General features: G+C 42.3%; 1 protein-coding gene across 3 annotated transcripts in view; it reads right to left on the bottom strand.

Annotated features, from left to right (window-relative positions):
• Dcdc2 (doublecortin domain containing 2) overlaps positions 1-26134 on the bottom strand; it is a 198550-nt gene that overhangs the window by 100083 nt on the left and 72333 nt on the right. For all 3 annotated transcript variants that reach the window (XM_048428154.3, XM_085699324.2, XM_085699325.2), the window contains 4 exons: positions 17467-17543; positions 17206-17337; positions 12078-12224; positions 9427-9481 (listed from right to left, as the gene is read on the bottom strand). In XM_048428154.3, coding sequence (XP_048284111.3) covers positions 9427-9481; positions 12078-12224; positions 17206-17337; positions 17467-17543 — 411 coding nt within the window. The remainder of the gene's footprint in view (positions 1-9426; positions 9482-12077; positions 12225-17205; positions 17338-17466; positions 17544-26134) is intronic.

The raw sequence follows: 26134 nt of genomic DNA, 5'->3' as shown, positions 1-26134 counted from the left end.
AAATTAATTTAAATTCTCGATTGGATGCTTTTGTTGGTCTTTACAAACTGGGTGTGGATTTTGACCTCTGCTGGTCGCTGGATAAGGTTTTGCTGCTTTTCTCGGACCCCAGAATACAAAATTGCTAATTGGCTTTAATTTTGTTTGAATAGTCATTCCAGGGGTCCCATTTGCAGGTGCCGTAGTCTTACTCAAGGGGCTCTATTAAGAGCAAAACGTTTCAGACACTGTGCAAGCACAGTCTCTTCCAGGATTGCTCATGTGTATGCTGGAACATCTTGACTTGGCCAATGGCTTCAGGTCTGCCACGGTCTGGCCCTAGTAGGCATTTGCCTCGGAATATCTTTCAGCATAAATATGGCTGGATTCAATGTATGACTAGTAAAGCAATGACGGGTTTATTGCACGGGGGAGCGGTCTCGCCTAAGACAGGGGGTGCGTTTGGACCTGAACACATTTCCGTAGACGGGTTTAGAGATCTTACCCAACGACCGACATGCCTAAGACAGCTGCTAGTCATCATATTTTATATATATTTAAAGGGAGACTTGTAGGTACACAGGTTCCCCATTTTTCCCGAGGCGCTTTGCAGGGCTGTTCTGCTTCCTGGTTCCACTGCATCAGCTTGAGGGTGTAGCATAAAACTGCCCTCTCCTGTTATGTTAATTTCGCCTACAGCCCAAGGGTGTAGCTTAGAGAGAACTCTTCTGTTATGGTAATTCCACCTGCAAGCAAGGTTCTCGCCCCGCAGGCAAGGTTCCCGGGTCAGCTTTTCTCTGGGCCTGAGCACGCCCACCTGGCTTCCTCTTGTCTCTGTTCAGCTGCTCTCTGACCTTGGGTGCGGCCCCCTGACTTTTCTCTTTCCTTGATCCTGATGGGGGGCTGGTGTCCTTTTGCCCCACAGTATATATACCCGACTTATGCTTAATAAAGCTGCCATTTGCCACTTGCTCCTTGGCAGATGAGCCCGGTCTCTTTGTGTGTGTGTCATGTGTTTTAACCCCTAGGACAATCATCCGTTCTCGTGGGCTCGAGTCAGGGAAAGTGCGCGCCTGTTTCGAGGTTCGGGTGTCCACAGAAAAGTGCGGAAGCTTACATGCATGCACACACACATACATACATGTGCACTCACACGCATACATGCACATGTGTGCGTGCACGTACACACACACACACACACACACACACGATGCCTGATGAACAAGGGCATGAAAGAGCATACTTTAAGATTAAAGGCATGCATTTAGCTTGGGTTGTAAAGGCTGATTGCATTGGGAACTCAAAGCTCAGTGCGGTTGGTTCCATTGCTACCTTAAAGGCAGGAGGTTAAATTTAATCATGCTGAGTACACAGTGTGATAACAAGCTGATTCATGATTCTGAGTTATCCCAAGGCACATTATTAAGTTGATTACAAGTCAGGCAAAAGTTCTGTTTCTGAAGGCAAGAAGTTTTCAGGAAAAAGTTCCCCAGGCACAGTGCTGCATAAAGCATGAAGAGCTGTGTTCAAAACTTCAGCACGCCTGTAATGGATCCGTGAGCAGTGCATGTCTATAACTCTAGAACTGGAGAAGGCTGGGGGTAACTACAATGGTAGGAGTCCGTCGGTCAGCCAGTCTATCAATTGGTGATCACCAGGTTCAGTGATAGGTTTTAATCTCAAAAGCTAAGGTGAAGAGCCATAGAACAGAGAGCCCCTGCTGTCCACTGACCTCTACATATGTGTGCATACAGGTGCACATACATGTTCACACACATACAAACATAACCAATGTTGATGACTGATGTTCATACATGCTCCAAACCATTCAGTAAGGACTGCTGTCTAGGCACCTTACAAGTAAAACGCAAGCCCAATGAGAGAAAAGAAAAAAATCGCTAAGACTTTGTAATATACTTTGTATTTGGTAGGTAAATCATGTGGAAGTTAGAGAGGGAGAGGCCACCTGCTCCACTTGTGGCTTGGAACATAGGTCAGACATCAGTAGTCATTGCTGCAAGAGATCAGAGAGTTTTGCCAACTGCTACAGTGATGGCAGTTGATAAGTCAATACTACTATGTGCCAACCCTACAGTGAGGGCAGTTATACCACAGTGCTAGTAAGTGCCAACCCTACAGTGAGGGCAGTTGATATGTCAATACTAATATATGCCGACCCTACAGTGAGGGCAGTTATAATGCCGTGCTACTAAGTGCCAACCCTACAGTGAGGGCAGTTGATACCATGGTACTACCATGTGCTGCTTGCATTAACACAACGTTTTCCAGTTTTAAAGAAAGGTATTGTCAGAGCATTGTCTATCAAAAAGAATTCACTTTCTCAAGGAATGGTGTTCCTATTATCCTATTTTCTCCCCCTACCTATTTCCCATCTCTGTCTCCATCTCCCTCTTCCCTTTATTTCTGTATTTGTACAGAAGACGTATGAACCCCTGAATGCATATGTAGAGGCCAGAGGCTGACATCAGGTGGCTTCTATCACTTCACCTGTTTTTTTGTTTTATTTTGTTTTGTTTTTTAAGATGGTCTCTCACAAAGCTCAGAGCTCAGCAACCAAGACTCTCCTGTCTTCATTTCCTAATACTGGGATTGTAAGACCATACCACCATGCCTGGTTTTTGATGTGGAGCTGGAGATCCAAACTCAGGCCACAGTGTTTCCCAGACAAGTACTTTGCCTCCTGAGTCGTCTTCTCCATGGCCTATGCCAAAGTCTCCTAACGTCAGGGATACTAGACACACGCACTGTGTCACCGGCAAGGCTCTCTAAAATGCTATCCCTGAAACAGTACATTATGGTCATACAGCAGTAATAAAGAAGCAGCCAAAATTTATAGTATGCCTTGCAAAAACTTGGTGCCAGGAGTCACTTCAGCCACTGGCCTGTCTGCACTTCACAGGCTCTCACTTCAGCCACTGGCCTGTCTGTCTGCACCTTACAGGTGCCCACCACAGCCACTGGCCTGGCTGTACCTCACATGCACACTGATAGATCATCAAATAGGAAGAACAAACTTGGTTCTAAAGATACACATATCAAATACAGCCTTCAATAACCCCTCCAGCTATGAACAGTGGGGTCGGCTGGATTTCACTTCTACAGTTCCCTGGAATATTTCCAGGAAGAGCTAACTAACTCCAGCTTCCTTCGCTGCTATAATAAACATATTTCCAAGCCTCATAAACTTGCACCCAGAAAATGTAGGCCATCAACTATCAAGTCTGAGGTCACTTTGTGAGCTTGCCTTGCTGAGCAGCAGAGCTTCTACGGCACACCATTACTCAGCTGGCATCTCTCTCACGTGCAGCTCCTGATGGCAGGTATGTGCTGCCCGTTTACCCATCCTGGACTCAGTTTCCCGTGTAGCAGAATGCAATTTGGAGAACAGGAAAATTTTATTTTTAATGTGTTTAAAATTTGCTTCATAGTAACTTTGTGAAGTATCATGAAGGCAGGATAACCAACTGACTCTTGTGTTGGAAAGCCCTGGAAATCCTAATGTTTGACCCCAAATATTACTGACCATAATATGCATTAGCAAGATGTTAACAAAAGGAACAAGTGGATTCGCTTTCAGCAGACCTGAGATTTTACCTCTTTTCCACTAGAGGGCACCCTGATCCTGTGTGTGCACCATTGCACGCGGAAGACCTGTATGCACAGGGCTTTCTTTATAACATCACTCGTCTCTTCGTCTTAGTTTTAAGAATAGAATAATAACCTAAAATTACTCTCAACTTAGTGACTTCTGCATTTCTCCCACATATTGGTAGGCAGAGCATTTTGTACAATGAATTCTTCTGGTTGTTATACCCTATTCCTATTCCTCCCCCTCTCTTTCTCTGTCCCTCCCATCTCCTTCTCTCTTTCCATTCCACATCCTCCTCTCTTTCCCACTGTTCTCCATGCAATAAAACAATTACTAGAAAGCTACATGGGAGACATAAATTCTTAACAATCTATTTCTATTCCCCTTTAAGTTCAGTGCTGGGTGAGGTTAACTGTGAGACCTAAAGTAGGAAGCTCAGCCCCTCCTCCATAGTCCCCTCACTTACACCCCTCCACAGGGACCAGACTGTTAATGATCTATCGAGCCCAATATTCTCAAGGGAAGCTATTAATTACAGAAAAGGTGTAAATTAGTTCTGCTGTTAACAACCAAGCTTGTGACTGGGTTTACTGGCATAGGGTGCTGTCCGTGGCTCACTGCCAGGCATCCACACATCCCCTAAGTGAGCCAAATGAGAACTCTGCTCGCCAGGCACCGTGCTCTAGATGATTCTCTGTTCAAATGATTGCTAACCACAACAACACAACCTTTGCTTACTTTCTGCTCCTTTGTTTGAACAAACTATCCTTTAAGCTCTTCCCTGGTTGACATCAAAGGCACCGGGCATAGTCTTCTCTTGTGAGCTGGAATGGTAACCTGTACACAGGCAGGACGTTGAAATCTCAGGCCCTCAAGTACTGAAGCTGTGCCCAGGAAGGAATAGGCACTCAACAAATAACTGCTAGGCAAGTAAACTGACCGTAGCAACGCACTCAAAGCAGAGTTATATCAGATAGATAAACCACCAATCAATCCTGAGGCCAGAGCCCAGTTACCTGCACCCCATACTTGGACTCTAACCACCCTCTGCCTTTTCTCCTTCCCCCAATATGTGTTTGCCATAATGAGCTTTAAGAATTATAAACCAAGGGCTGGAGAAATGGCTTAGTGGTTAAGAGCATTTGCTGCTTTTGCAGAGGACCAAAGTTGACTTCCTAGGATCCATGTCAAGCAGCTCATCACCACCTGTAACTCCAGCTGCTGAGGATCTGTCATTCTTCTGGCCTCCACAGGCACCTGCATTCATGTGCACACACACACACACACACACACACACACACACACACACACACACATACACAAGTACACATAATTTTAGTGTTTTAATCTCTAAAAGTACTAATCGAATCCTAGAATTCTTCTTTAAGTCCCTCAATGGCATCCCATGAAGGCCTAAATACAAGCCTGGCTTGGTCTATATGATTGGGCCTTCTCCTCTTCCTTCATTCAGCACACACTGCCCTAGGCTTCTCCCTCCCTTTCACCCACCAAACTCCTTACCAACAACCTAGATAACTTTGATTCCTCTGCCTCAACTTCTTCCCCCTTGTCTCCTTTCTGTATGACTGGCTCCTGCACATTACAAATATCTCAGCTTCAGAGGCTTTCAATGAACCAGTTCCCTGCCATATTTTAGTTCACTTATAGCATTTATTGCTATATGAAATTATTCAAGCATTTGTGGTTGAATATCTATCCAACCAATCATAATTCCCCTGACACACACATATGGCTTGAAAGAATGTCGGGTAAGATCCTGGTTACTGTCTTTATACATATGACACTATGTGTGTACAGTTGTTAATATACACTTGTAAATACACACCTGTTACACTTGTAAAAACACACACTTGTTAATATACACCTGCCACTTAGTAAATAGTCAACAGATTCTGCTGAGTGGGTGACTGATAGGATGAATAGATTGACACAACAGGTTGATAGAGTGAACGGATTGGCAGGTGGTGGAATGGGTGGGGGGGTGACTTAAAGAGTGGATGGATGGATGATAGGATGGATGGACGACAGAGCCAATAAGTGCATAGCTGATAGAGAGGATATATAGATGTACATAGATTGCAGGTGGCTGAGAGAGTGTGCAGGTAAGTGACTAATGGAGTGGATAAGTGGATGGCTAGCGGAGGGGATTGGTGAAGAGCTGATAAAATAGGTGAGTGGCAGCTAATGGAGCGGATGGATGCTCGGCTGATAACATAAAAGGATGTGTAGCTGGTAAAGCATACATATGAATGGTGTTGGGAGCTGCGAGCCCCCCAGGTCCTGAATTTCTGGTAAACAATTTGTAATGCTTGCAGCTGCTCTGAACACGAGACCCTCAGGAGTTCCTGATGGCAGGGGAGTGGTTTCTGGTGGGTTTGGCTTGGGCGTGGCTATCAATTAAAGATCCATATATAAGCGGCTCGGGTACACAATAAAGGGGGCATTCTGGCATCAATGACCTGTGTCTCTGTCTGTGTGTTTCAATCTTCAGCCCCTTGCCCGGTTCACAAACTGTATGGTAGCACATAGAGTGCAGACGGGCATGGGGCGCTACAAATGGCAGATAGAGTGAAGAATGGAAGGGTGATGGGATGAATGGTTGGGTGACTGATGGAGTGAATAGGTGGATGGCTCACAGAATGGGTGAATGGATGGCTCACAGAGTGTACAGATGGATGATTGTGTGGATGGATGGTGGCTAGAGCAGAAAGATGTGTGGTTGATAGTTGAAGGATGGATAGTTGAAGCTCATGGGGTGGCTGTAGTTATCCGCTGACATGGAATTGTTGAGTCAACAGTTGTCTCCTGCAATAGACCATGAGCATCAAAGAGATGCACGTCTTTTTAATTATCTCTCCCCCCGCCCGGGATCAGCCCCACCCAGATACATGGATACTCAATCATCATTCTGAGAACCAGTATTCACAACAGATGCAGAAATCTTCCTAAGGAGTGAGCGAGGAAGGAAACCGCATAAGAATGCTGGAACATGTACTATAGAGCAGGAGCAGTCTTATATTGTTAATGAAATTTTTAGCTTTGCAGATTTCATACCAGTGAACACAAAATTGCAATGTGCAATAGACGGAAATGTGAAGTGCCTGGTGTGACCTTAGTCCTGGCATCAGTTCTCCCTGTGACCCCGGGTGGGTTATTCAGTTTCACTGCGTTTCTGTTTAACCACTGCTTGTCCATCGCACTGCGAGAGTAAAAGCTGAGAATTGCAAGGTGTGTGCACACACACAAAATCCTGCCACAAAGCCCGCCAGAAAATAAGAGAACAAAATACAAGCCTTGGGCCTGGAGAGATGGCTCAGAGGTTGATGGCTCACTGTTCTTGCACAGAGTTTGGTTCCTAACACCCACATATTCAGCTTCAGGGCATCTGACACCCTTGTCTGAGCTTGGCCAGAACCTACACTCACATGCACATAGTCCCACAAAGAAACATACACATACTTAAAAATAAGATAAACCTTAATAAATAAATATCCCAAGCCCTTGAGTATATGGGTTTCACTTACCATTTTTAATGGTGAAGATACTTTCCCAGCTACTGACTACAAAGTCCACTCCTCTTCCTCCCCATCCTGAGAGGTTAGATTCACGAAGCTTAGATCACCTGTAGTTATCAACAAACTGTCCCCTCCAGGTTCCTACTCATCCATTCCCTCAAGCTACATTACTACTTATACCTGGGCCAAACCAAATTGTCCTATGTACCAGCAGTACCACACAGTCTCTGCCTCGAATTAGGTCACTATGCGGCTGGCCAAATCAATTCAGCACATTTGAAAAGAAGCCATTGTTAATTATTTCTTCTGCCTGTCCTCTTCCTGGTCATTGAACTACCATTTTTACTGGCATCCAACCTCATAAACCCTGTGGTTATCTCGGTTTCTATCTTCTCCAGCTACAGTATCTACCAAATCACTAAGCAAACTCTGTCTCTTCGTGAATAATAACCAGTTTGATTTCCTTGCTGTTTACCTAATCTAGATTAACCATGTTCTATTCAGGTCACTACCTGTGGCTTACCTATGGAATCACACCACATAAACCTCTCTCTGCATAAAAGGCCTGAGGTTCCTCAACTGAATTGGACAGCTTTTTTACCTCTCAGAGGCTCTCAGGTCCCCCTATACTCAAGGCTAAAGATGAATTCCCATGCTGGAGCTCATGGTCATATAGAAATTGACCTCATAGCACATCACCCTACACACACAAAGGATCTCTGCTGAAGCTGGCCTAAAAACTCACAGTATCCCTCCGCTGCTGTTTACACAGAGGAAGTCTTTGGCCTACCACTTCTGCATTCCATGTTTCCCATTTTTTGTTTTGTTTTCCATTTTAAGCATAGAAGGCAGGAGAAGGGAAAGGGAGGAAGGAGGAGAACAAAAAAGAGGAGGAGAAGAAAGAGAGAAAAATGTAATTTCCATGTCTAAATCCATAGGTCTTATTTTGCTTTCCACTAGGTCCTGGAAAGAACTTGGCACAGTGGGGTCTTGGGTGAACACTGAACACTGGCTACCATGATAGCATTTTCATGTACCTGTTTTTCCTTCCCTCAGACCACCCTTCTCCTAAAACCCCTTTCCTCAGCTACATCACTGGAATCTGCACTGGTACTTGAAGGCAGTGCTCAAATTCTATATTCTTGGTGGTCATGTGCTAGGTACCCAGTTTCAGGCTGCCCATAACCCTCCAGATGGTTTTCTATCTTTCCTTTAGCATGTGAAGAACGCTGAGCAAGGGCTTTGTCATGAGCAGCACACTCTCCATGAATGAGAGTTCAACAATACAATATAAAATCATCTTTCTTTTTTGTTAAGTATATCATGAAATAAGATAGCAGGAAAGGACACATACTTGTCTACTAGAAGACGATCACCAAGCACTTACAACACACCAGAATATGACTGCTGCTCAGCTAATCTGAGTGCAGTAAGAATGCTAGATCAGTTCTGATCACTCCTGCTGAGGTCATTGAGAGAGATCAGAGAATTCTCAGGCAAAAAATGAAAAAAAAAAAACCTGCTACAATAGCCCTCCAAAACAAAGTGGACTTCACCCTCAAGGGAGCTATGGATAGACTGTAAGCTGCAGTGCGGACTGGAGATTAGAGGTGAGCTGCAGTGCGGACTGGAGGTTAGGGGTGAGCTGCAGTGCGGACTGGAGGTTAGGGGTGAGCTGCAGTGCGGACTGGAGGTTAGGGGTGAGCTGCAGTGCGGACTGGAGGTTAGGGGTGAGCTGCAGTGCGGACTGGAGGTTAGGGGTGAGCTGCAGGGCAGATTGTTAGATGAGTTACGGTGCACACTGAGCTGATAGCAGATGAACTACTCATTGCAGGCTCTGGTTTCCACATCACGGCACATCATCAGTTCATCAGGTATCAGTGAGGGAACGACCAGAGAAAGCATCTGGGGTTGAACTGAGCATTTAAGATGATTCTTAATTTTTTCAGAGAAGTACAACCGAAGGTGGCCATCTTCTTACCTAAAGTTCCTTTTTAGTCTTTGTTAGACACAGAGAACAAGACTACTCAAGCCCTACTCTGACCTATCAAGGTTCTTACACCATAACCACAACATAAGTTGCATCATGTTTCCACAAGCAAAATACTTTGGATTCTATCTTCTAAAAGCATTAGCTCTTCTTTAGGACTTCAGTTGAGGCATTGAAACTCTAGTAATGTTTCACATAGTTGCTTATATGCCACTAGGTAGCGAAGATTTATTCCTGTGTATTTAATTGAAACCCAAAGGATTGCTCTATAGCGATATAGAACATTAATGAGGAAAGCTGCTGGTACTTACGCTCCCTTTAGACTTCCTCGATCCAACCATGGGAGGTAGCGAAGAAGCTTTCTGACTGTGGAAACAAATTGCAGTTTGGACATGTGAACGTTAGTTACAAATAATATATGATGCCTATAGCAAGCATTCTAACCTGCTGTCCCTACCCAGAAGCCCTTGTTGATTGACACTTGTGGTTAATTCCATAAAACCTCAAAATTCAACTCCAAATCATTTCAAATGGTTTCCTGAATATTATCTGACTCAATGCTTATAAAGAACCTTTTAATAAAAATTTTTTGTAACACTTTGAATATAATTGGCCCCCATAATATTGTTATTAGTAGATGTGGCTTTGTTGGAGTAGGTGTGGCCTTGTTGGAGGAAGTATGCTACTGTGGGGGCAAGTTTTGAGGTCTCTTTCTTAAGATTCACTCAATATGACAGTCACATCACTTCCTGTTACCTATAAGATGTAGGAATCCCAGCTACTTCTCCAGCACCATATCTGAACCTCTGAACTGTAAGCCAACACAATTAAGTGTTTTCCTTTCTAAGAGTTGCTACGGCCATGGTGTCTCTTCACAACAACAGAAACCCTAAATCAGGCAAACAGTTTTAATTTAAATTCCCAAATTTTTTATTTGTAGGTCAAACATCATTTTTAAGTTAACAATCATGCCAGATTGAGTCAAAAGCAGCAAATTTGTTGAGCATGGTTGCACCCATCTATTAATCCTAATCTAGAAATAGAGTCTCAAGTATCGAGTTCAAAACTAGACCAGGTTACACAAGACTTGCTCAAAAATAATAATTATAATAATGACTTAAGAAAATAATGCCGACTTTGTCCACTTGTGGTGGAAAAGAAAGAAAAGCACTTATATTCAGAGGCTTATATTCAGAGGCTTTTTAAACAGGATAGTTATCACCACATAATAATAACAATTCTTTATCATAAGTTTCAGATGTCCATGCCATTAGGCAAGAATCCATCTCATAATAAGTCTCTAAAAATAGAATATGTATGTAACAGTAAACCTTATTAATGTTTATGAGAAAGAACTGCAGTGAGTCAGTTTTCACATTAGCACACGTGCCCAGTGCTGCTCACAGCAGGCTCGCCAGTCCTGCTCAGCAGAAGCTGTTAAAGGACTGGGTAATCAGCAGCCAGTCCATTGGCACACAACTCTACTGTTCATGAAGTCCTGACATCCCATTCTGCTACTCACTAGACGCCTCCGTTAACCCCCATCAGCTCGTAAACACAATTAATAGGGTCTACACTGGTGATGTCCCATTCTGCAAAGGACAGCCATGAAAAGGCAATTCTGAGGGCCAAGAGGCCCTGAACTCTGTACAGAACACCAGAGATGGAGCCCCAGCACCCACCTAGAAAGCTCCAGGGTCACAGCTTGAGGCTCTGCAGCGCAGATGCTAGGATATACATGACCTCCTCACAAAGCTCACAAAGGGTGTTTCCAAGGGAAAAGCAAACAGCGCATCACAAGTAGCTACAGTATAAACCTTGCGGAGGAGATGGCTCAGTGGGAAAGGGACTTGCTACAGAAGTGTGGAGACTAGAGTTTGAGTCTCCAATACCCATGAAAATACTCAGAGGGCACATAGACTGCCTTGCAATCTCAGGGCTCAAGAGACAGAGATAATGGATCCCTGGAACAAGCTGCCTTAAACTGAATCAGCAAGCACTGGTCTAAGTGAGAGACCTTGTCTCAAATAATAAAGTTGAGAACAGCCAGAAGTACACTTGACATTAACCTTTGGCCTTCACATGTTCATGTGCATACATACAAATAAACACATACACACACATACACATAAGTCTGAAAGTTTGGCACTGACTCTGTACTCAGCTTCACTATTGGCTTGTGTAAGGGCAACTACATTGCTTTCCTATCTTATGATTTCTAAAGGGGATGAAGGGCATGTAATCCAGAAAAGGCCATGCATGCTTATCATCCCAGAACTCAGAGGTGGAGGTAGAAACAGCAGGAGTTCAAGGCCAGCCTGGGCTGCGTAGCAGGTTAGAGGCCAGTCTAGGCTATGAGAGACCCTGTCTCAAAAAGATAAGCAAATAAAACTTACAATGAGTGTAAGCTACTGTAAGTTTCTCTCCAAATCAACTGAAAAAGTCATGTGTTCTGGCTGCACTGCAAGGCTCTAAAGTGCCCATGAGATTCATACAGAGAGCGCATGGTCTATTATCTTCTTCACAATAATGGAGCTTTGTATTTACTTTAAACTTGGTGCAATGCAAAGGTACAGAGTCTTTCACAAATTCCAACAGAATATTTTATGCAACAGTTCTCAGTCATGAATGCTATCTATTCTAACTGATGAATAAAACTATTGGTTACAGAAAATACTCTTTGTATTTACAAGAAGTTGGTCTTGAACTCCCTACATAGTTGAGGATTATCTTAACCTCTTGATCCTCCTGCCTCCACCTCTGTACTTGGAATACCGTGTGTGCCATCACACCTACTATCAATCATGCACTTACATGTATATAATTCAAATAGATGGAACACATGACATAATGGCCTTTCTTCCCCCATTGCCCACGCTTACTCTCCCTCCTCCCTTTACACTGACATTACTCCAGTGCTACTTCAAAGAGTGAGAGTGAGTGAGCAAACACAAAGACTTACCCATAGGGCCTTCTCATTGCTGATTTGTCAAAAAGTAACTCACTGTAAGGTAATCTCTTAAACTTATCTCTGCCAACGGCCACATAAAACTGCCCGTTCTCCAGTTCGGCTCCACTCTCAACCAGTTTTCCTTCCAGGGTATAAAGCCTGTCAAAATACCAATGTCAACGATTAGAATTTCCACAACCATTTGAAGAGGTGCTTAAGAATGCCAACTAAACAGGGCACTCCATTCTTGACTTGGTTCATCTGTTACTCTTCCAATTACTGACTGTGAAGCCAAGAGATTCAACAGGAACCTCCCGTCATACAAGAGATCTGGGCACTGTCTGGCCCAACAGGCACCATCAACAAGCCTGGAAGTCCAGCACAGAAATCCCTGCTGACACCACAGGGAGATGTTAGAGGGAAATGGGAAAGCTGCTGGTTTAGACTGTATTTCTTTTCATTTGTTATTATTTAGGGGGAGGGCATGTGTGCCGTGGTTAAGTGTGGATGGAGGTCAGAAGAGGAACTGGTTCTCTCTGTCCAAGAATCACACTTAGTTCTTCAGGCTTGTGCAGCAAGGAAGTCTCTACACCCACAGAGCTACCTCACCAGCCCCAGAATGTAGTAGTGTTTAAATGAAGTTGAACTTTTGTGGAAGACGGATTGATGTGTTTGTCGACACTCTTTCCATGTATTTTCTTGGTATACTTGTAGGCCACCAAGTTTCCTGCCACATTCTCTATTAAGGATAGCCTCTGGCCAAGGTACTACAGCCAAACAAACTGGGTAAGAAAAAAAGAAGGTGAGAGGGAAGAAGGGCAGGGGCAAGCCAGCACTAATGACGCAGAACTGCATAGCATGCATGCTTGTGTCTCCTTTTTTAGCCATGCCTAAGCACGAGAGTGAGCATGACCCTCCCAGAGCTGTGGGGTTCATGGAGCCTCCTTTACTGTAAAACTGCTGCTGTAACTGCAATTAATATGTCACTTATTGTAAGAACACTGATTTCTTTACTAGATGGTTTAAATCATCTACGGAATTCTTTTAAACAGAGGAAAGTAGGCCACTAGATAACTAAACCAGGAAGATAATGTAATTTTGAAGATTATAAAGAAGTGCTAGTAGTTGCTAGGGTTTCAACATAATATGTTACAAAAACTTTCAAATGTCTTACATTAAAAATGTTCAATAACAATAATAAAATTCTTCTTTCACTAGGAAAGCTGAAGCAGAAACATCATGTTCAAGGCTAGCCTGGGCTACATAGTGAGTTGCAGACTAGCTAGCCAGGACTATAAACTTTGTACCAAAGAGGGAAAAAAAGGGACCCATTGATCTATCAGCTGGCCATGAAGAACACTAAAAATATCAACAAAAGCCCTGGAAAGTATTAGTTCTCCATTAGCATGCAGATGTTAACATTTTTTTATAATGTGGGATTTCCAACTCTATAAGTCTAAGTAGAAACACAACCCCGATTTCTGCTTAGCCTGCTGCACTGAGTCCACCAATCTGAAACAAAGGCACTGTGGCAGCCAGTCCTCCATCAGGGAAGCTGTCCTTCCATCAAAGGGTACCCAATGGTACCCCCAGAATCTCCCCTGCCTATTGTAGGCTGCCCAGAAGTACCCTAGACTCTCCCCATCTATTCCAGATGCCCAGAAGCACCCCAGTCCCTCTCTACTAGATGGAGAAGTGCTGTTCACAGGCCCAACTGTGCTCAACAGAACTGGCTCCAGATACAGATACAGGTCCCCTGGAATTAAAATCACATGTGGCTTAAAACCACTGGCCAAGAGCCAAACAGCCAGACATTCTTCACCCTCTTTCCTCCAAATAGATCCAAATCAAATGTTACACTAGAAATGAAAAGATCTGGACTCCAAGATCTCCCAGTCAAGAGCTGGCTAGTTTAATAGGCAGGTAGATAAAGCTACTGTGTAAATTCTAACCTGTGATTTTTATCATGCTTCTTCAATATAACCTCTGTTGATGATCTGTTTCCTTCTGTTGTCTCAAAGCACAGGAATCATGAAAATGGAGTTTTATCTGTGGATGCTATCAGCAAATTAATATGCTGATATATAACAGAAAGATATATTCTACTATTATACCCTACTATTAAATAAGATATGTTCTACTGTTAAATAAATATACTGTTGAATAACACAAAGAGTTATCAATGTTCTATGAAGTGAGAGTGGGCTCTCCCAAGTGAGCAGCACCAAGTCTACCATTGAATTAATCATTAAATTTCTCAATTGAATATATTAGCTCACACCTGAGGTCATAGCACTCAGGAGACAGATACAGGAGAATTGCCAAGAGTTTGAGGGTACCGAGTAAGTTACAGATAAACCAAGGCTATAAAGCGAGCCCTTGTTTCAAGAAAAAAAATTAATTTCTCTAAATATTCATGTGTATGGGAAACATGTATTTTTATTTCTGTTAGTGCTTGCATATCTACTCTTTTCCACCTAAGAATTTGTTCAATTTTAAGAAAAGATACATTTAGACAAGATATTATCTATACATATCTTAGTATACTTTAGATTATTTATTGGGAAAGTCAGAATGTATGCAGATGTCAAAAGAGAAGCCTAGATATTTTTAAAACTATGCATAATTAGTGATGTTGATTTCCCTACTGAAATCAAAATAAACCAGAAAATAGCTAAGGTTTAAATAAAAGTTAAAAGCACCAATGAAACAACATAAAATTATTTTTATAATCCCAAAGTCAGGAAGATTGGAGCTAGTGATAAAATTGGTGAACATAAAGAAAGACTGAAAACTTAAGATGTTTATAGACAAAACAAATAAGGAAAATACAAACTGTAAACACATTTGAAACTTACATGCAAACACACACACACACACACACACACACACATACACACAAGGCCAACTTCTCTAATACATAATGTGTGCTTGAAAACCAATAAGACAAATGTGCAAGGATCATGACAGATCATGCAAAATGGAATGTAAATACATATTGTTTATTTAGAAATTAGCTAAGAGCATTAGCTCCAGACTGCCTGCTAGGCTTGCCATGCGACTAAGTGTCTGCTTAATCTTGGACATGTAACTTTCCTCTTTGGGTCTCATACCTCATATCTATCAAAAGAGAATAACACTATTTAATTTATAAGAATGCTGAGCTAATTCATTTAAAATGTAAAGTGATTATAAAAATACCTAGAATGAAAGGGGGGAAATCATACAGTAATGTATATCAAATAAATAAAAATAAAGAAACAATGAAATCTGCGTGTGTGAGTGAAACATACGTGTGATGCTATGAGCATGTGGAGTGGTAGACGGGCCATAGGCAACCTTGAAGTAAAGGTCAGAGGGAGTCGTGCGGTACCCTGATCTATCTGTCACTCTCCGTCTTATTCCTTTGAATCAGGGTCTCTTGCTGAGTCTGGAGCTAATATGGCTGGCATCCAGCAAGCCCCAGAAATGCCTTGTCTCTGTCTCCCTATAGCCCTAACACTGAGGGACAAGGGCCAAGGCAGGAGGATCAACAGGGCTCTCTGGAAGCCAGCTTAGCTCTGGGTCCAAAGAAAGCTCTTAGAAAAGTGGGGAGTGTAAAGCACGGTACGCAGCATCCTTCTCTGAACTCCGTGTTACACACACACAAGAAATGCGGAAAAGGAGGGGGAGTAGGAAAGGAGGAGAAAGGGAGAGAAAAGAGAGGAGAAACTAGCAGTGCATATACTTCTACATGCATAGAATATTTGTAGTTCTGATTTCTAGGGTCAAAAACTACTCAGGAAAGGGATAGTGGATCTGAATGGGAGAAATACTTTAAATTTACACTTTCTGTACTACTTGAATTTTTGTCATATGCTAAGCATTATTTTAAATTGAAACAATTTATACTTAGATTTTCAGTGGTGATAAAACTATTAAGATAATATATAAACATGCATTCAACTGAAGGACATGATGTGCAGTCATTTGGAAATTTAGTGCAGGCAGTGGCTATGCTTTGGTAGATGTATGCATGTGTGTGTGTGTGTGTGTGTGTGTGTGTGTGTGTGTGTGTGTGTGTGTATGTGTGTGTGTGCGCATGCATGCATGTTTGGTGTGCATGCATCAAACAGACAAGAAAGTGTCCATGGTGCATCAGGAGGAATGAGAAGGAGATAAGTACTGAAAGAATTGCTTAGATTTGGAGACACACGTGAGTGTGTAGGTGTGTGTCCATGCACATGCACTACACATACACTTCTAATGCATTCTGTTATTTGTAACCTTCCATCATAAAGAAAAGACATAAATTAGCTTGCCTAACGGGATCATTTCAGGGCCAGTGAGAGGCTTCAGCGAGTAAAGGCGCTTGTCAGAAGTCTAACAACCTGAGTTTAAACCCCAAGATCCACATGGTGGAAGGAGAGAAATGACTTCCAAAGGTTGTCTTCTGGCCTCTATATGTGCTCTTGCTCTCTCTCTCTCTCTCTCTCTCTCTCTCTCTCTCTCACACACACACACACACACACACACACACACAAATAAGTAAATAAATAAGTGTAATAAGTAAAGTAATATAATAAATAAAAACCTTAAGAAATAATTTCATAGGTTACACCATGCTTTAAATGTTCATTTAAATTTTACTAAAAATGCTTTGGTTTTACTTTCGGGGCATCTCACTTATCCTCCCTCCAGCTCCCATCTCACTTATCCTCCCTCCAGCTCTCTCCTCATGAAGCCTATCTACTCTTCCTAGCATCTGTCATTTTTGCCTGAGACGAACAGTTTAAACCCCTGAATAAAAAGTCTTGCCTCCCTGGGAAAAGAACAATCAGCTAAGAATCACGAAGCTGGTTCGGGCCAAGAAGTCCCTTTCCCTTAGTGTGGAAGGATGCTTGTTTATTACTCTGCACTAAAATAGCAAAAACAGGTTAAGTCTCCTGATGTGTTCCAACATGGCACAGACTGATAGAAACAAACCCCATTAAAGTGCCATTATATATCATAGTCTTCACAGAAAGAAACTGGGGCACATTTAAGCTTAACAGGGTCAGTCAAACTTCAAATCTAGGAATCAGTGACTCCAGAGCCCATGGGAACATCTTTGAGGCTGATTCCCAAACCATCGCCCCTGTGGGAAGTCGCTATGACACACCTGTGGACAGCCCCACTTCGAAGAGTTATTTTTTCTGTGACCATCTGTAGTACGTGATCCCATTGATTTAAAGCTTTTCTCGGGATGAGGAGTCGAGAAGCTGGGCTTATGAGGTCTCCATTTGCAATCAAGCTGTGGAGGAAAAGGAAAAACAAACAGCGCATCTGAAAACAGTTATACTCATAACATTCAAATTCCAACCCCCAAGGACAACACACAGTCAATTAATTCTACCCTGAAATACGAAGGGCTCCAACTTACAAAATGGTGCAAGGCTCATGCAGTGATTTCCTGAAACGGGCAGACACATTGATCCTGCTGTGGATGACTGGCTTCACCTTCAAAAGCAAAGCAAAAAGGAAAGAGTCACTAGCTACCTAATAGAGAAACAGGATGGTACTTGTGCTGAAATAAGATAATACCACCTTGTTCTGATTCCATTGTGTTTGTTCAGACAGTTCTCAGTCCTCTACCCCACTCTACACAATAGTCAGGTCTGCCTTGGCAACACATTTGAGATTTCCATGGCCCTGACCATGGTCCAGATATATTAATTAAAATAATTAAAGTAAACTAAAATAACTAGTCAAAAAGGCAAAAAAATATTGGCATATGTCTAAAATAATTACTATGCTCTGCCAGGAATGAAAGTTTCCATGTTGTTCTGATTCTAATCTAACTTTGATATAAATCTTGATCTTTGCGGGGTTTGTCTTTAAAAACTCCACATCCCTGAGCTTGGGCACTAAGAGACTCTTCAGAGACATGAGGCCACTCTTAGTGTAGCCTCCTGATGGACCTTTATTGATAAGGAAATAAAACCTTTTAATTGACTTAATCAGCAGAGTTGTCAATAATTATTTCACATGGATCATTTCAAGGCCTCTGTTAAAGCCTTATTCTCTTTCCACTTGAACACACACTCCAGATTCACCTTCCACCAATAATCAGAAGCCCTCAAAGAAGCTCTCCAAAAAAATTAAAGGAAAAAAATTCTACATTAAGCGCTAGGCATACTTATTACAATCTATGCCAAAGGTACAAACAAATTAAGGCAACTCTTTAAACAATGTTTCCAGAAAAGTACAATCAAATAATCCTATAAAATCCCAACTTCAGAAGAGCCCTCTCCTGCAACTGCAGGGCTGTTTCTTGTCATCTCTCCCCCCATTGTTGGCACACCTGCTCTCAGCTCCTGAAGCCCCACCTTGATCTTTTAAGAAGACTTTTCAGCTTCCCTTCACCCTATGTTCATCACTGGCACTCTAGTACTACCCTGGCCCCTCTGCTCTTAGAGCTAGGGGAGTCTGATTGCCCCTCTCTTTTGTACAGAAGATCTCTATCCTAAGCTCCCTTCAAACTCACTAAGTAGTCATGGATGACCTTGAACTTCTTATCTTTCTGTCTGCAACTCCCAGATGCTGGGATTACAGGCATGACTCATCATGCCCAGTTTATGTAGTACTGAAGACCAAACCCAGGGCTAGGCAAGCACTCTACTGACCTGTAGCCCCTGCCCACCCCATCTGCTTTTGCCTCTGGAGAGTAGGGTGCAGTTAAAGTCACATATCCCTGTGGGAAAACACACGAGAAAGGGCTTTTATCACCATCCTAGATCTTAGAAATGCTCGACCAACCTTCCACTTACTTATTCCAAGACAATGATTATTTTCTATCTTTATAATGGGTAATTCAAAGCCTTAATTACATCTCATCACACACACACACACACACACACACACACACACACACACACACACACACACACACTAAACCAATAGACATAAAGGCCTTTGCTTCCCTTTCTTCCACAGCCCTGCTCTCCCACATCTCCAACCCTTTCTCCTTTTCCATCTATTTCAGAAGATCTTTGTCCCCTTAAAAGACTGTACTCCATCTTAATTTTGTCCCCAGCCTTCTCCACGTGCTCCACTAATGCTGAGACTCTCCATCCGGAGTCTGTAGTTTTGTTTTTCCCTTGGCCCTACACCCTTCTCAAGTGCAGTCCCCCCACTTTCCATCCTTCATGTGACACCAACTCCCATCCTGCCTTCTCTTCAGTATTCTATGTGGTTTCCATCTGTACTGCTGGGAACCCAACTCTCCATCCCGGTCCTGGACCAGGCTCTTCTGTCATCAGCCCTCGTCTCCTGGCAAAGCTGTCCCCAGTAAGCTGTGTGCTTTCACCTAAATAGCTTGCTGCTGTCGCGAAGGCATGCCCTGTGTCTACTCGTGCTTCTGCTCACCTCATCCCTCTGCCTAAAATATCCTCCCCATTTCTCCAACTGAAATTTGACGTCCTCTTCAAGGCTTGACTGCACTATGCCCCCATCATCTGCCTTCTCCTCAGGCAGTGGCTGCAGCTGCTGCTGCAGTACTATGACAGCACTTATGGGTTGGGGGTGAGGGCCTCCATTATACTAATGTGCTTTCTAATGTTATTAGAAACACCACGGCCAAAAGCAACTTGGGGAAGAAAGCATTTATTTGGCTTACAGTCCATCAGTGGGAGAAGTCAGGGCAGGGACCTGAAGGCAGAAGCGGAGCAGAAATCATAAGTAAATACTGCTTATTGGCTTGCTCGGCTTGCTTTTTTATATACTATCCAGGACTACCTTTCTCAGGGTTGATACCATCCACAGTGGGCTGAACCCTCTCAAATCGATCTTCAGTCAAGAAAATGCCCCCACAGACTTGCCTACAGACCACTCGGATGGAGGTATCTTCTCAAATAAGGTTCCTTCTTCCCAAACAACTTCAGCTTATATCAAGTTGACAAAAACTTAGGACACCCATACTAAAAGAAAAAATGTATAGGCAGAGGGCAGCAATTTTGCCAAAAAAAGTAGCTGTCTCCCACTGCACTTAACTTCACAAGACGTACGGAGCTAATTTCCAGGCACTGTGTTTCTTTTCATCATCAAAATAACTCACTCATGAATCATTACTATAGACACACTACTATAGATACGTTACATGAAGAAACAGGAGATTAGTTAGTTAATAGGCCTGAAATCATATTTAAGAAGATACATAATTAAGTGTGGCCTGTAACACCAGCACTCAGGAGACTGAAGCAAGAAGACTGTGAGCTCCAGCCCACCTGGGCTCCACCGTGAGACCCTGTGGGAAGAGCCATGGGAAAACAAGGGAGGGCAGGCAAACGAGGAGGAAAAAGAAGAAGAAAGAAGGTGGAAGAAGAAGGAAAAGATGGAAGAGGATAAAGGCAAGAGAAGGAATAAAAATACAAGACGAGGAACAGAAGGAGGAGGAAAGGGAGAAAGAGGAATAAGAAGGAAAGAGAATAAGGAAGAAGGAAGGGGAGGAGGAGAAAGAATAAAAAGAAGGACGGGGGGGAAAGAGGAGGGGAAGAGGAAGGAGGGGGAACAGCAACAGCGGCATTGTCAGGGAGGAGCCTATGAGCAGTTAGCTATTGGCTATACTCTCTGCTGGCTAAATAATTAGACTTGAATAATGTATGGCAACCTTTCCTTTAAGAAATCGCCTATATTTTTAGGTATAGAGTAAGGGACTAGGAGGAAGGGAGGGATCTCCTTAGAAAATGTATCTCCATACCATACAATAGTACGGATGGATGTGGGGAAGTGGAATGGAAGAATCAAATGGGGAGGGAGAAGGGTGGACAACAGACTCAATACAGGGAGGAGTGGTTAAAACTAAGGACCACTTGAGTGATCATATAGAAACACAATGCAATAGATGCTTCTTAAATTATATAAATATATAAATGGAAACTAAATTGAGTCACCAAGTAATGGAGCAGACTAAGCACCAACTAGACATCTATTGTCACCAAATGAAGCCTCCAATGCCAGGGATGGGTTACATTTAACTTAGTTGTTGGTCAAAGAGGCCACATGAACACTTCCTAACAACCCAGAATACTCCCAAGTCTGTAGGTTGCTCTCCAAAAACTGACAGTTAAGGCCTTATTGCAGTAGATGACACCTACACAACTCTTTGGACATGAAGTCAACCTGGTGCCTACCTAGAGCCTTCACTCCTATGGACTAATAATGTTCATGGTTCTGGAAGATATTCTGCATGATACCAAATGAGAATGGTAACCACCAACCAAACTACAACCCCTTTGATCTGCAATGGTGACCTGCCTGCAAGACATGCTGGTACAACAGTGGTAAAACTCTAAGAGTAGCCAACCACTATCTGGTTGGGTTTAAGATTGATTCTATTGGTTGGAACATATATCCAACACGGTATATGGATGGCCAAGAACCTGAGACTAGGCAGCCATGGACCTAGAGGAAAATCAAATATTACTGTTCTCCTAGAGGAACGTAATGATAAACTGACTCCTAACAACGTTCAATTCTACTCAGATCAGTGTCCTGCCCAGGCACCATCAGAGAAACTGCTTCCTACAGCAGATGAAAACAAATTTTTGAAGTTTTTTTTGTCTCATAATATTTCATATGGATTTTTTTTACCTTATATGTCTTTTGCTCATCTAGTGTGGTTTCCAGTTGTGTGTTTAATTGGAATCTGTGTGTGGGATTGTGTGTGACTCTGCATCTGGATGAGTTTTTTGTGATTTTTTTTGGTTCTTTATTTTCTGTTTGTTTTGTCCTATTCTGATGGGTTTGCTTTTGTTTTACCTTATTCTTTGCCTGTTTGATATTTTTAATGAGAGGAAGACAGAATGAATGTGGACTTGGGTGAGTGGGGAAGTGGTGCAGATCTGAGAGGAGTTTGGGAGGGAAACTAAGTCAGAGTATTTGCTTACTGTATAAAAAAAAATCTATCTTCAATAAAAAAAAATTTTAAAGACAAAAAAAAAAGAAACAGCCATGTTTAAAGAAGAATTCCTCAATTCATCAGTTGCTGGAAGGAACAGTACTCATAAATGGTTGCTAGGTGGACGTTAAATGTTGATTAGAATTTAACTAAAAGCTACTCTGGCTTAGAAAAAAATTAAACTTTAACTGAACAATTTTTCAAATTTTATTCTCATGAGTAGTTCACTTTATATAATGCACACGTCTTAAGTACTCAAAGAAACACATGGTATAAAGGACTGCCCCTCCCACTCCCATTCCCTAGCCACCAGACTGCAGTCGACGGTAGCAATATTCCTTCAGAGAGAGTCTCTGCGTGTTATCTAGTATAGCCCTAACAGACATGTAGCTTTGGGCTAAGTGACAGAGTGCTGTGGCTGTTCTGCACCTTGCATATTTAGTGATCGTCCACGGAAAGTGTTTGCACTTCACTCAGGTCAGCTGTCTGCACTGCACCCCGCAGAGGCGCTGCAGCTCAGTTAACCTCTCCTGAAGCAGCCAGTCCCTTTGTTGTGTCTCAACTTCTGCTATTCACTTGCATAAATATATATTTATCCACACAATCAAACAGGAGAACTTGGAATTTTGTGAAATAGAGAATACATAGTTTTTTAGGTCGATGATGTTTATGACAAGATCAAATTGACCTGAAGAGTCATAAAAACACTTCATAAAAACTATTTGCGTGAGTTAACACACAAATAGTACTATCTGAGACAGGGCTGTCCTTAGAAAACAGTCCTTAGAAAACAGCAAATCTCTTAGTAGCCTGCTTGCTTGCTCTTAGGTCCCTGCCCGCTAAGTGTAAATGAATCTGCACCCAGGTGAGGAACAGGCCTTCCTGCTGTGTCTCTCACAGACCCTTTCTTTCACAACCCCCACAACTGTACTTCCTTCCTGACAGCTCAGACGGCAGCTGCTGGGGTGTCCATGGTTCTCTGCTGCCCTGTCTTGTCTTTCCCATAGCACTTATTGTCACCTAAGTGTGTCTTATCGACTTGGTTTGCAAACACCAGTTCCTGTTGCTTTACTTGCTTTCAGTGTAACTCAGTAATGCAGTCAACACACACAGTTGACACGTTTACAGTCTGTACAGGTCTTATCACATACTCCTGGTAGTTTGAAACCTTGTTGAATTGTTGAATTAAAGATAAGTAAGTTATATAAATTATTTTAAAGTTCTCATCTAAATTATTTCACTTTAGTAATTTAGAGAAATAAATATATACATCATAACTGTAACTTTATTATAAAAGTTGGTACTTGAAAAAATCACAGCATTAGTATGAATAGCCATTATTTTCTACATGGTTATTTTCAGCATGGCAAAGATCACCACCAAAGTTTCATAATTAACCATCTAAATTGAAGACTAATCTTAATTGCATTGTCATTTTCCAACAGACCAATAAAAGTATCTGAAAAATAAAGTAATATATCTGAATCAAAAATCAGTAAAAAAAACACAGGTTAAATCAATCTTTAATTTTTAAATAATTATCATTTTTGTTCTTGTTTTGAGAGAGGTTTTTATGTTGCCTAGGCTTATGTTCATATTTGCTATATAGTTGAGACTGACCTTGAACTACTAATCTGCTTTCTCTACCTTCCAAGTGTTGAAGTAACAGAAGCATGCCACCATATTCAGCATATCATGCATGCTTCTCATTAGCATTTTCAGTAACATCACATCTAAATTCAAAATAAACCAAATCAACTGGAGTGGGGGCTTTCCAGAACTCTGATCTGGGAGAAGTGTTGGTCAAGTGCTGCCCATCTATATTATGACCCTGGTAATGGGAGACAATGGTAAATGAGAGCTCTTATAATTTTATCAATCCTCTCATAAGCACACACGCTTCCCCTTGGCCTTTGGCACAGACAGCATTTAGCACGAGAATGATGTGAAGTGTCTTCACACTGAGTCTGAAGGTGTGCACACCAGGGCTAGAGGCTAAGGAGCTCCCACTCCCACCTTGTGAAGCAGGGGTAGGTCACACAGGTGAGCAGGCTGAGCAGGTTCAGCGTGTAACCTGTAACTGAGACCAAGTCAAATACACTGGCACCACTCATTGGTTTGGGGGATGAATATTCTTGTAGAACAAAGTAGAACGGCAGTCGTGAGAGACTAGTAAGGAAATGGTCGGGGATGGAAGGAGTAGGAAGAAATTCAGTAAGTAACAACACACAATTAGAGAGGAGAAGCTAGAGCTGGACTCTATAGTACACCATAGTTTAGTGTGAGATATACTCCATAAGCTCACATGTCGCCACCCAAGGACCAAAAGAAGACAAAATTCCTAAGGCACTGAGAAGTGGGTTAGTTGAATGAATCAGAGAGAGACAGGCATATGATTCTGACCAAGTTCTCATTCCTGCCCGTAAGTAAAAGATACATGGAAGAGAATAGATGGTGGCAGATAAATGAGAGGAAGGGAGGGAGAGAAGAGAGGGAGGGAAGGGAGGGGAGGGAGAGGAGGAAAGGAGGGAGGAAAGTACATGATAAATAGGTAGTTGGGTGATAGAGATAACTAGATGAAAAGTAGATAGATTAAATAGACAGACAGACAGATAGATAGATGATAGATAAATGGATGGATGGATAGATAGATAGATAGATAGATAGATAGATGGATGGATGGATGGATGGATGGACGGACGGACGGACGGACGGACGGACGGGACGGACGGACGGACGGACGGACAGACAGACAGACAGACAGATAGATAGAAAAGCATAAAAAACAGTTTAAAAGTCTATAGATAATAGAAATAGATGATAGCTAAATAATATATGATTGATTAATAGATAACTGATAGATAGATAGATAGATAGATAGATAGATAGATAGATAGATAGATAGACAGACAGATAGATAGACAGACAGATAGATGGATTAGATGTACAGGTTAAGTAGATAATATATCTGTTAATCAATCAACCAATAGATTTAGTGATATTTTATTTATGTTTTATAAATAAAGCTTGCGTGACGACCAGAAGGTAAAACTAAGCCACTAGAAGCCAGGCAGTGGTGTCACACCTCTTTGATCCCAGGATTTGGGAGACAGAGGCAGATGGTTCTCTGTGAATTCAAGGCTACCCTGGGCTACACAAGACCAATGCAGAAACAGTTCCAGGTTTGTGGTGGCTCACACCTTTAATACCAGTACTAGAGAGTCATATGCCTTTAATATAGAGAGGAATATAAGGCAGATGAGACAGAAACTTGCTCTCTTTTCAGTCGGAGGATTTCTTAGAGGTAAGAGCTCCCTAGTGGCTTGACTGCTTTGTTTTTCTGATCTTCAGGTTAAAACCCCAATATATGTTTGGGTTTTTACTGTCCGTACTACAAATAGATGTAGAGGAGTATGAATGATTCTGCTAAGTCAGCCAAAGAACTGCTCGGGGAACTCACTGCCACAGTGGCAGCTGCACACCCTTGCTGCTCCCTGGAGCTGTTACCTGGCACTTAGCACCTTTCCAACCCTGAACCAAGAAAAGCAAAGTCAGCCTACAAACCCAAGGGAACAAAGCTGCAGGACGGATTCTCACAGTCAGTAAGTGCTAACCTCCTGTAGAAGCGCCTTGCACTGTTTAAGGGCACAGCTTTCAATAACTTTCTAAAATGTCAGGTTTTATGATGGTCCATAAAACAGTCTATTTAGAAAAACTAATGTACTTACTTTAACCATTTGTCATGTAGGCCAACATGCACTAGGTTTCTGCTTTCTTTCTGATAGATATTTAAAGAAAATGGGATCTCAAAAATCTTTGAGGAAACTTCGTTACTTTGAAAAATCACCCAGCATCAAAGATGGGACAAAGTTCTTTGCAAAATATTTAATCATTTCTCACCCTTTTTGATAAGGGAGCAAAAAAGATTAAAGATCCAATAGTAAGAAATCATTTACCTAAGAATCAACATTACAGACATATCCAAGTATAAATTCTCCTAAAGAGATATTTTTTTCATCATTCAGGGGCTGGGCATGGTGGCATAAGTCTTTACTTCCAGCATTCTGGAGAGGCTGGTGGATCTCTGTGGTTCCAAGGCCAGCCTGGTCTACAGAGTGAATTCCAAGACAGCCAGGGCTACACAGTGAGACTG

This window comes from Myodes glareolus, chromosome 14, assembly GCF_982192425.1.
Source record: "Myodes glareolus chromosome 14, mMyoGla1.1, whole genome shotgun sequence".
NCBI classification, from domain to species: Eukaryota; Metazoa; Chordata; class Mammalia; order Rodentia; family Cricetidae; genus Myodes; species Myodes glareolus.
Note: the sequence above shows the minus strand (reverse complement) of the source record. Positions and strands in the feature narration are given on the sequence as shown.